The sequence below is a fragment of the Hyaena hyaena genome, unplaced genomic scaffold (assembly GCF_003009895.1).
Source record: "Hyaena hyaena isolate Hyena2069 unplaced genomic scaffold, ASM300989v1 scaffold_258, whole genome shotgun sequence".
In the NCBI taxonomy this organism is placed as follows: Eukaryota; Metazoa; Chordata; class Mammalia; order Carnivora; family Hyaenidae; genus Hyaena; species Hyaena hyaena.
The window spans coordinates 550,820-562,855 of NW_024080891.1; the positions used below are offsets into that span (position 1 = coordinate 550,820).

Here is a 12,036-nt window from a genome sequence, read left to right on the forward strand (position 1 = left end):
CCGCCGGAGCGCGCACAAGCCCCGCCACGCTCGCCGGCAGCGGCTCCGCAGCCGCTCGGCCTGGCCGCCGCCCGCCGCCGCCGGGGACTCGCGCTCGGCCCCGGGCCTCCCGCACCCGGAGCGGGACGCCATGTGAACGACCGGGCCGGGAGGGGCGCGGAAGGGCGGAGAGGAGGACCGGACCCGCGCGCTCGGGCCGCCCGGCCGGGGGAGGGCAGGTCCCGCGGGGGCGGAGCCCGCCGAGTCGGGGCCCGCGGCGCGCCCCTCCCGCCCGCGGCCTGCCCCCGCCGCGGCCCGGGGGAGGAGGGCCATGGCCAGCCCCGCGGAGCCGCTGGCTCCCCGCCCCCAGGCCCCCCTGCCGGCGGCCGCGGACGAGCCCGGCTCGGGCCCCGGCAAACTCCGCCCGGAGCCCAGGCGCGGCGCGGCCGGCGGGGGGAGCGCGGCGGGCCCGGGTCCGGCCCCCGAGCGGCCTGGCGGCGGCCGGGCCGAGCGCGCCGCGCCCCCGCGCCCGCACCCCGCCCCCGCAGGCCTCGCGGGGGACCCGGGCGCCCCGTGCGCGCGCGGCGGCGGCGGCGGCTGGGTCTCGGCCCGCACTCCCCTCGCGCTCGCCCTCTCCTCCCCTGTCCCCTCCCCCGCTCCATCTTCCTTTTACTTCTGGCCGCCGCCCCCCCCGCCCCCTCCTTCTCTTCTCCCCTCCTCATCTGCCTTTCACCTCCCCGTGCGTCTCCCAGGAAGGGAGGGCGCGGCGGCGGCGGGCGGCGGCGGCGATGCAGGCGGCGGCGCACCGGCGGCAGCTGCCCTGAGCGCCCCTCCCGGCGGCAGTCCCCGCGGCGGCGGCGGGCGGCGGCGGCTCTTCCTCGGCTCCGCGCTCCAGGGCTTGCTGCGCCCGGGCCGCGCCGCGCTCCGGCTGCCGCTCGGCCCCGCCGCCCGCCGCGCGGGCTCCCCCGGCTTCGCGGCCGCCGGCGGGGGCTGCCCCGGCCCCGGCCCCGGCCCCGGCCCCGGCGGCGGCGGCGGCCGGACTCCGCGGCGGCCCCGAGGCGCCGGCTTCGCCCTCGCCGCCGCGTCCCCCCTGCTCCTCGGCTCCGACATGGAAGATGGACCTTCCACTAACGCGAGCTGCTTCCGAAGGCTGACGGAGTGTTTCCTGAGCCCCAGTAAGTGCCGGGCTCCTGCTTCCCCGCGGGCTCCGCCGAGGGCGGGAGGCTCGGGGCGCGTCGGTGGCGCGCGGGAGCGGCCGTCCGCGCCGGGACACCCGGGGTTCCCAGGCTCCGCGCGCCTGCCGGGGGCAGGGCGGCCCGGCTGCCGGCCTCGGGTCCCCCGGCGCTGTTTGTGGCCACACTTGCCCAGCACGTCGTCGCCGTCCCTACTCCGTGGCTGCTCTCTGCGTAGCCTGGGGCCGGTGGGCTTCCGCTGGGGGGCCCCGCCCGCTGGGTCCCTGGGCCGGGTAGGGGCAGGCCGGGACCCCGGAGCTCCGCGCTCCCGAAGGTCCCCCGGGGTCGGGGTCGGTGCCGGGCCGCTTCCCCTGCGGCACCCCCCACCCCCCCCCCCCGCCCTGCCTTGACCCTGTTCCAGAGCGCGGACTAGCAAAGTGAAACGGGTGCACCTTCGCCACGAGTCCACTTTGTCTAGACCCCGGGCGTTAGCTGGCGAAGGGAAGGACAATGGGGCGTTAGGGTGGAGGAGAAAGGCGCCGCCGCTCGGACCCGCGGGCCGCCCGCGGCCGCCCCGCCTCCCCGGCCCCGGGTGCGGGGCTGAGAGCGCGCGGGAGCAGGGGTGGTGGAAGGCGTGTCGCGGGGGAGGGGGCAAGGCTCAGCGGAATAGTCAAGGCAGAGGTTTGCAAAAGGCAGGAGGCGGGAGACGCTAAGGGAAGAGACACCCGGTGCGCGGAAGGGGGGATCGCAGTGGTCGTGGATGGAGGGCGAGCAAGGTGAGGACCGGATCCCCGCGGCCGGGAGTGGGCGACGGCGGAGGTCGCGCCCGCGGGGCACCGGGCGGCTCCGGCAGCGGCCGGGCGGGCACGGGTTTTCGCGGCCCTAAGCGCGGGGCCCGGGCGCCGCCGTCCACCGCGTGCGCACCCGAGCCTTTGTCTGCTGCTCGCTAGGGAACCGCGTTTCCGCGGCGCCAGCTCTCGGCGGGCTCTCCAGGGTCGCCGTTTTGGCTTCTGGCCCCCATCTGCCGCTCACTTCCCGGCCCTGGCCGCTCTTCGCCTCTGGGCACTTGGGGGCCAGCCGTCCCTCGCTGCTGGGACTTGTCTGGGTTCACCGCCCGCCTGAGCGCCCCTGGGCCTGCGAGCGCGTCCTGCGCGGGCCCAACAGCCCGCAGCGATCCCGCCTCCCCGGCGCGGGCAGATCCACCGGGGCCGCGTGGCCCAGCGGCCTCTGGCACCGCGCGCCCTGGCCCCCGGCAGCGGGTGGCGGGCTCTGCTACTTGCCGGCGGACCTGATAGGACGCTGGACGTGGGCCCTGCCCCCCGCCCGTCCCCGAGCCCTCTAGCGGGGGTCTCCCCTAGTCTGACGTGCGCCTCCCCGGCTCCGCCAGCCCCCACCTGCAGGTCGTGGTGCACTCTTAGGTGCCCAGTTGGGGAGGGACTGGTATGGGCATGGGGGGCCGGGCCTGCTGCCCTTAGTTGTGGGCATTTTTACTTAGAAGGCCACGGATTTGCCACGAGTTTTAGGTGGGGTGAGGTCGCAAGGAGCTCTGAAGGGTGTTGGGGAAGCCGTGGCCTGGGACTCTGGTGCCTGGCTGTCCCCTTCCACCTGCACCGTGCATTCTCCATAAACATCTGCTTTTCACATTTGGTGGCCGGAGTGTGTGGGGGGAGGGAAGGCTGTCACCTTGCCTGGGGTGAACACTGTTTTGGGGAGAGGGCAGTGGTGAGGAGATGGGTGTGGGTTGAATGGAGCAGAGTTCTCTAAAATGATGAGGTTTCTGTTTACTACCCTTACTGCCGTTAGTTTGGGGTGGGGGCACCTTGCCAGGGGTGTCGTGGGGCAGGATGAAGTTGACCGGTTCAGGCTGGCTGAGGCTGTCCTGGGGAGTGGGGGGGGGGGAGGAGTCAGCAGGCTTTCCCTTTGGAAGGACAGAGGACCTAGACAAGAAAACCATCAGGAGGGACCCACCCTGCAGAAAGTTCTGGCTGGAAGACGATGGCTGATAAACACACTCAAGAATTGCTGGCAGTTTGTCTTGGTGTATATGTTTTCTTCCCCCCTAACCAAGTCAGCAAGGGGTAGCTTGGGCTGTGAGTGAGAACAAGGGGCTGTAAAATGCTTCTTTGGGACATTACATGGGTCTGAGTAAGAAGGGGCTGCTCGGAAACAAAATCTCTTACTAGACCTGCCTTAGGCAAAGATGGAGGGAGGTGGAGCCCGTTTCTGCTATGACCCGTCTGGGGTCTTTGTTTCTGTCTCCCTGCGTGATAAGCCACCTCTGTCCAAACGGCCGAAGTACTGAAATCTTAGCAGACTTTTTTGGATATTTGTCAGTAAAAATGACCTTTTGGAAAAAAATGCTGGATTCTGTAAGAACGTAAAGAAAATGCCCAAATGTATACAGATGTGTCTTAACTGTGGCCTGTTTCTTCCCTTTCTTCCCTCTCGGGTTGGTGTCTCCTGGATCTAACTGTCCAGTTGTCCCGTATGAAGGCTGCTGTGTCCAATGATCGTTTCTAGGAATGCCGGTTCATTTCTGTCATTGTCAAAAAGCCCATCCTGTTTGAAGGTGTGAAGTGCCATTCCTGGCCATTTTGGCGGTGCATTTTGGTTCCCACCGTCCACTGGTTCACTCAGTACAGCGCGGAGCAAGTGCTTATTCAGATCTACTGCCAGTTGCTGGGCGCCGGCCAGGCCGAGCCCCAGAGGAGTTCACCGACAGTAGGGGGAGCCTCCCGGAAGCAGGTGTAGCACCGATGGCCAGCCCTAGAAGGTCAGTGGTCACGCTCCATCCCTGTCAAGCCATGCGGGACCCCCTCTCACCTGCCATCTGTCTACCTTTCCGTGTTGACCTCTGACCTTGCCCTCAGGCTCTGGTCTTCAGCACATTGCTGCTGGGAAAGTTGTTGACTGGAATAGAGCGGAATCTCTGCACCCAGAGACTCCAGATCCAGAAAGAATGGAGAAGTACACTTCGGGGCTGTGTGTGTGTGTGCGCGCGCGCGCATGCATGTGCGTGCGTGTGCAGAGGAAAGCTGAAAAGCCATGCTGTGATAGACCAGGAATAAGCTGCAGTCTTCTGGAAAACACAGCTCACCTTGTCTGCATTCGGTGCTGCGGTGGCAGGGGGCAGGAGACGTCCCTAGAGGGAGAAGGCTTGAGCGCTGATGGAGAACACGGCCCGAGGACGCTCAGAAGTGGGAAAGTCTCTCCTTTCCTCTCCTTCACAGGTGCCCCAGTCTCTGCCGCTGGCGCCTCCGAACGGTGCAGAGCTGTAGCAAAGCAAAAGTGCCGGTTGGTCAGGGAGGGGACGGGGAGAGCAAGGAGACGACCGGGCAGACTTGTGAGTGCCCTCCGCAGGCGCGCCTCGGACCGCCGCGTGTTGCAGTGTTCAGAAGTCCACAACAGAAAATGCACGTGTTTCTAGGAACTGTGGGCTTTAAAGACGCTCGCTTCGACCACTAACCGCTCTTGCTCTGTTTTCTTGAGACTTGAGATACTGTGTGGCCAGGACTTGACCAAACTGAGATAAATAGGGTTCCCTTTTAAGAGCCTGTGTGTGTCACACGCACAAGCTACACCCGGCTGCACGTTTCGCTCAATTTTATGGAGTTGGCGAGACTGAGGCCGCCCACAGCGGGGCAACAGAAATGGAGGTCAAGTCCATTAACAGCCAACCAACAGGTAATTGTTGAGTCCCTACTCGGTGCAAATTGTTGGTGAGGGAGGAAAACAATGAGAGCTGTTCCTTTGGAGGACTTGAAAATATAGCTCTGACTACCTCCCAAGATGACCAGACCAGCGAAGCAGCGCTGTGAATTTCCCTGCCAGGCTGGGCTGCGGGTCCTGGCAGAGCTCGCGTCCCAGGAGATGTCAGCGTCCGCTCTGGCCGGAGCCGTGAGAAGGGCTTAGAATCCCTCAGCCAAGCTGTTTAAACCGTGGGGAACTGTTTAGGCTTGTTCATTTAAATTTCACAAAACCCCTTTTTTCTTTTCAGAAAATCTACACGAACAAAGATAATCTCTGAAATGAGTGGCGATGGAAGAAGACAGTGTCTTCTGTCCAGTCAGCCTGATGCCTTAACCTCACATAACTTTACACATAAAGCTTTTTGTATCCCTTAGGGAAAGAAGTGCGTTTCACTAAGATAAGCAAGCCCCCGGCTGTAATGTACAACCTGGTGACTCTAGGTGGTAATACTGGGTTGCATATTTGAAAGTTGCTAAGAATGTGGATCTCAAGGGGCACCTGGGTGGCTCAGTGGGTTAAGCATCTGACCTCAGCTCAGGTCATGATCTCACCGTTGGTGAGTTCCAGCCCCGCGTCACCTGCGCCGACAGCTCAGAGCCTGGAGCCTGCTTTGGATTCTGTGTGTGTGTCTCTCTGTTTGCCCCTCCCCCACTCACTCTCTGTCTCTCAAAAAAAAAAAAAAAAGAATAAACATTAAACATTAATAATTTTTTTTAAAAATTAAAGAAGAATGTGGATCTCAAAAGTCCTTCTTCATCACAAGGGGAAAAAAATGCACTGCACCAGATAATTAAGCAAATGTTAGGATTTTGTTTACTATGAGAGTAGATTAAACCTGGTGTGATGAATATTTCATCAATTAATACATTGTTAATTTTTGTTTGTTTAAAAACAGCTCTTGCCGTCTGAGAGGGAAAGAAAAAAACCATTTTCATGAAAAAGGAATATTTCTCCCTTAAAAGGAAAGCTCTTAGTTGTAATTCAAAACATTTTAATTTCCTTTTAAAATGTAAATCAGGCTCCCCCAGCTGATCTAAATTGGTGGAAGGGAAAACCCCACGGAGACAGAGCAGCCCAAGATCTTACTAAGGAAACCGACCGAAGATGCCTGGCGCTCCGATTTTATTTGTAGCCTTTGCCAGTTTCTGAATTCTCTTGCTCCTTTGCTGGCCTGGTGTCTCCTGCCTGTCATCCCAGTGCGGAAAGTGCGCTTGGTGAGAGCCCGAGGCAGGACCTCATCTGTGGTTCTGTCCGGAGACGAAGAGTGGCTGACATAGGTTTTGAAGGTGCTCTAATATTTGTGTTGGAAATTCCAAGGTGAAAACAACAACAACAAAACCCAACGTGGTGCTTGTATAAAAGGAACTTAGAAATTGAAGGGACTCATTGAAAACTGGCCTTGACCTTGGCCTCCGGCCTCGGGTGCCAGGGATCCAGTGGGCATGGGACAGCCTTTGCTCTCGGGGGCACACAGCTCACAGGAGAGAAAGGCAGAGCTTGCAAGCATAGTGACCGCCTGGCCAAAGGAGGACAGGGTGCTCTGGGGACCGAGACCTGGGCACTTTCTGATTGGAGGGCCCTGAAAAGATCTCACAGAGGAGCCAGCAGGAGTCTTGAGGCAGCGGGCTGGGCACCGGGGAACCTGGGCCTGGGAACCCCCCGCTGGCCAGCCGAGGGCACATCCGGGGGCACATCCGGGGGCACATCCAGGGGCTGCTGTCAGAAAACAGGCCGGGGCGAGGCGTGGGGCGGGGGCGGCGAGGAGCGACGATTCTCCTGGGCTCACCAGCATCTCCTGCTTGTCCATTAGCGAGAACCCCTTCGAGAGGCAACGCACGGGGAGAGGGGACGTAAGATAGGAGGGCAGGGGGACGCCGCGTCCTGTGGTGCCGCGGGGCTGCCTGACGGGGTCACAGCTGATGTCCTGCTGGGTGAGGGCAGGCGGGACGCGGGGCCGAGGCTGGGAGCGGGCGCCTGGCAGGTAGCGGAGACGGAAGCCGTGGGGCCTGGGTAAGGCAAGGGTCAGATGGCTCCATTCTGGATTGGAAAGGGGTGTGTGTGTGTGTCTGTGAGAGAGAGAGAGAGAGAGAGAGAGAGAGAGAGACTGTTTGGAGTTGGTGGTGGCCGTGGTGGTGGGTCCTTACCCAGAGAAAAGGAAGAAAAGAACAAGAAGTATCAGAGTAGACCCCCTCCTCTTTGGTTAGCGCTGTGGTTGGTAAGGGGAGGGTTCTGACTGTGGGTACCTGCACTCTGTGGTGTAGACACGATCCAGTCAAGCACACAAAGGAAAGAAGCCCCGTCAAGTGTCGGAAGTACCAGGTATCACAAGAGCTATGCGCTGAGTTAAAATCGGGACTTGATGGGTGGCTCCTTTACTTCAGGGGGTCTGTGGCGGCATCTCTGGGGAGGGCAGGTTCACCTGGGGTCTGACTGGCCGGGTGAGCCAGGAGCGCAGTGTGCCCCGGGCAGAGGGAGAGTCGGGCCAGATGACACAGTGAGGAGCGTGGGCTCCCAGCAGGGCAGCGGTGTGGAGGGAAGCGGGTGGAGCCCACGGGCCAGCGTGGGGCTTCGTAGGTTGGGGGGAGCTTGCGTGGTACTACGTGGGCAAGGGAAGCTCCTGGAAGGTTTGGGGCCAGTGGGGGCCGTGTGCTCTGTGATCTAAGCTCATCCCAGCTGCGGTGTGGTGAGGGACCGGAGGGGCTGTGGTGGAGACGGAGGACACACGGGTGGCTGTGGCGGGCGGGACGGGGGACGGGGTGACCGCTCGGGGATGGAATGTGGCTCCGGGGATGCTGGGAGGCAGCGTCTGCTGGACGGTGTGTGGACGAAGGGAGGGAAGAGGCCAGAGCAGTGCCTGGGCTCTCGGTGGAGCAGGGGGGCGACTAGAGGAAGGGGAAGCCTGGGAAGGGGCAGCCAGCAGTGGGCAGGGCCGTGGGGGTGAAGGGGGCAGGGGGTGGGTGTTGTGTTTGGCAGCGTTAAGTCCAAGGTGCCCACGGCTCAGCTTAGCGGAAATGCTGAGAAGGCGGCTGGGTGAGTAAAGTCTGGCGGTCGGAGGGCAGGGTGTGTAGGTGAAGGCTGGGGAGCAAAGTGCTCCCGGTGGTGATAGTCACAGGGTTGGCCCCCAGTGCGAGCGTGGCCCGGGGCCCCAGTGCGAGCGTGGCCCGGGGCCCCTGTGCGAGCGTGGCCCGGGGTCCCTGTGTGAGTGTGGCCCGGGGCCCCAGTGCACTGAGAGGCCCTGTGGGCAGAGCTGGCACACTTGATCCCAGGCAGCTCACAGCGCGGTGGCTTCTCCCCCAGGGGTGTGGAATGACCCAGGGGCAGTTCTGAATGGTGACCTGCCGTGACCACTGGGAGCCAGAGAGACAGAAGACTGTGTCCCAGAAGCAGAAGGAAGAGCCATGGAGCAGCCGGAGGAGGGGGTTGAGGCAGAGAGGAGGGGAAATGCGACAGAACCAGCCCTGCTGTGGGAAGGGGACACGGGGAGAAGGCAGGCGCCCCACAGGTCAAGTACATTAGCACAGCCAGGGAGGGGGCTGTCGGCCCCTCCAGAGATTCTGAGTGCGGGGGGCAGAGACGGAGACCCGTTTTGCGGGGGTTGAAGACTCGGTGGGGATGAAAGCACAGGCCCCGCAGTCAGAGCGAGTCCCCGGCCTCAGACCTCACGCCGCCGGGAGCTGAGAGCTGGCTTCTCCCTGGGTGGGAAGGACCGAGAATGTTACTGCTGAGGAGGAGCTTGACGACAGGAGAAGGAACGGAGCAAGTTAGAGAAGACGCAGAAAGGAAGCAGGACACTGGTGGGCGGGGGGGGGGGGGGGGGGGGGGGGGGGGGGCTGTCCCCAGGGAGAGCTGCAGGAGCCGGCGTCAGGTGCAGGGAGGGGTGGGATCGGAGTAGCTCCATCCCCACCGTGCCCCCCCTGCGCCCCCCCCGCGCCCCCCCAGTCAGCTTTGGCCAGCAGTGATGGGGTGGGGGGCGGTGGGGCCAGGCCGGAGGGGCCCTGCAGGGCGGCGAAGCCGGGTCAGTAGCTGCACAGTCCACCCGGGAGGGGAGTGACCGGAGCTGTTTGGAAGGAGGGTGCCGGGGCCCCCGCTGGCCCAGAGGCGGTGTGCGGAGAGGGCTGCCAGAGTAAAGGCCACGCTCGGTCCGCGCACAAACACATGGAACCTCGAAGCGTGGACACTTGGAAGCTCTCGGTGCAAGTCGTGATGAAAGCTGCCGGGCGGGAAGACACGGGAGGGGGGTCCTGCGGTTGGAAGGGTGTGCAGGGCCTGGAGCTGAGCGGGGACGGGAGGCGCGAGGGTAGCAGAGGGGTGGAGAGAGGGCTTCCCGCGAAGAGAAGTGGAAGACAGAGCCAGGAAAGACTGTGAGTCTTTGAACGGAGGTCGTTCGGTGTTTCTGCAGGGGACGGGGTGGGGGCGCCCAAGGCCACAGTGCCATTCGGTCGAGTGTTCATCCGGCGGCCGAGCTCCAGCCGCTGTCCTACTCGCTGGTGATAACCGTGTCCGCACAGAGCTCCTCCTCGCCTTCGGGGCGCTGCTGTCTAACGTGGGGCCCAGGCAAGAGGGAAGGCAGTTATGACACCTCGGGGCGGGGACCAGTGGACAGGGGTGCGCAGGGGAGAGGATGCTCTTCCACAGCATCACGGCCCACGGGACAAAGCTGTGCGTGCCGTGATCCCTCTGCCTCTGCCCCGTGTCCCCTCCACTCCCTACGCGGCCAGACATCTGGGATGGGGGCCTTTCCTTCCAGTGGCCGTTCGCAGGCCTCCCGGGGCCCCCTCCTTCCCCCAGGGCCCCCTCCTCCTTCCCCCGGGGCCCCCTCCTTCCCCCAGGGCCCCCTCCTTCCCCCAGGGCTTGCGCACCATCCCCCCTTGGTGCCCCCCCTCACCCCCCCAATGCCTGGCGCTTGTACTTTTCCACTTAGTGTGTGTCTCCCTTCCTTCCCGTGGGCAGGAAGCATGTTTTATTCATTTTCTTAACCTCAATGCCTAGTACATTGCCAAGCAATTAGACAATAAGTCTAATGAATAAGTAAGCGAAGGTGTTTAGGTGGGAGAGTATGATCAAAATGGTCCTTTAAGAACATTAATTTTCCCAAAAGGAAGGCAATAATGAAGGAAGGAACACGGTTGTTAAGTTTCAGCATAACTTGAAACATCATCTGATTCACCTTTTTTTTCCCCCCATATAGTCCAAATGCGCTGTTTGGCACCAAGGGCCGGGGTCTGAGTTTCCGAGAACCAGTGTGCTCCTGCACCCAGGCCACCGGGGCGGGGAGCTCAGTGTGAAGCAAGCTCCCTGAGCTGATGGGAAGGAGGGAGAAGTGTGTGCAGAGCATTCTGGATGCCTTGGTTTTATTTCCTGAGGCAATGATAAAAAGCTTTTTACTTTGACAAAAACATTTTCCACGCTAGCAAAGAGAAAGGGTTGCTTATGGAGCGCTGAAACAATGCCATGTGTTGGAGATCATGAATTATTTATAAAAATACAAGCATATTTGGACTTTTCAAAGTTGATAAGTACCGCGTAAGAAGCAATTTTGCACGAAGAGCAGGGCACTCTGCTGGCAAGAAGCATCGCGAGTGTATGGAATTCAAACTGAACGTATTTGTACGTGATATAATTACGTGCTTCTTTATAGTTCCAGCAGCTTCCAAAATAAACATTTAGAATGATATCCACAAGGCTTGATTACTACGGCTTCCTAGATTTGGTAATTACGTATTTTGTCGTTGCTGTCGGGATTCTGTCCACTTTCAGAGTTTCTTTGTGTCCCAAGATCAGAAGTGTGCTCTCAAAAATCTTCTTGTCTCATCGGTCATCATGCCTTTTTGGGATAATACTCTATGCATCTCGTGATTAAGCATATCCAATTATTTTAAGACAGATTAAATAAAGACTTCATTTTAAAACCTCAACAATTAATACAATGTGGTGCTGGCATGTGACCAGATAAACCAGTGCAACAGAATAGGAAACTCTTAAAACAGCCCCAGACACATAGAGGAATTTAGACTATTTTCAAAGTGTCATCTCTTCTACAAGGAGTAAAAATAGACTATTGAATAAAATGGTTTGGGGACAACTAGGAAGTCACGCAGGAAAAACCGAACCTAACTTTCCGTCCCGGAAAGAAACATTAACCACTCATGCTGCAGCATCGGGCTGACTGCCCTGATACATAAAGGGCTCCAGGAGATGGTTAAGTAAAAGAATAGTAAAATAAGTAAAAGTAAACAAACCTAATAAGAAATAGTCAAACAACATGAACAGGTAGTTCCTAAAAAAGGAAATAAAAGACCATGTAAAAAAATGAAAAGATGTTCAACCTCATTCTGATAAAATAAATGCAATTTAAAATAACACCAGGGTACCATTTTCACCTGTCAGATTTGCAAAGATTAATAAACTTTATAATACACACTGGCAAGTCTGTATTCCTGGTGGGAGTATCAGTTGGTACTGCCTTCGCAGCAGGCAATTTAGCAGTATCGATCAGAATTAAAAATGCATGTACCCATTGAACCAATAATTCTCCTGGGAATTTATCATTCAGGTAAACTCACACAGGCGAAATGACTTAGCGAGGCATAAAAATATTGTGACATTGATGGGGAGAGGTGAAGAGGGGAAGAGGGGTGATGGGCATGGAGGAGGGCACTTGTGGGGATGAGCACTGGGTGTTATATGGAAACCAACTTGACAATAAACTATTAAAAAAAAAATCTAATGTTCACCCCCCGCCCCCCAAAATATTGTGGCATCGTTTGAAAGAGAGCCTTGAAGACCACGTAAAGGTCTATCCACAGGGGCTTGGCTGAATGAAATTTGCAGCAGTGACACGAATATACTAATGATCTTCCAGGTACGTTGCTGTATGAACAAAGGAAAAAAAGAAAATGTGTAAGTGCACACATACACATTCCTGTGTGAGGCAGGATAGTGAAAGCAGACACTGTATCTGTTTGTAAATTGCCTAGGAAACTGGGCAGAAACTCGGGAAAACATCGACCCCTTCTGCTCCGTGGCGTGGGTGGCCTTGGGGACCCAGAGTTGTAGAGAGACTGCCAGTGTATCCTTTTTATAGGTGTTGAGGTTTCTTTTTTTTAATGCTTACTTATTTTTGAGAGAGAGAAAC

The 12,036-nt window shown here is 59.2% G+C and overlaps 1 protein-coding gene across 1 annotated transcript in view; it reads left to right on the forward strand.

The window, feature by feature from the left end:
* Window positions 1–310: 310 nt before the first annotated feature.
* The window catches only part of PDE10A (phosphodiesterase 10A), a 305,877-nt gene continuing 294,151 nt past the window's right edge, over window positions 311–12,036 (forward strand). Inside the window, exon 1 of the mRNA XM_039245521.1 lies at window positions 311–1,154. Coding sequence (XP_039101452.1) covers window positions 311–1,154 — 844 coding nt within the window. The remainder of the gene's footprint in view (window positions 1,155–12,036) is intronic.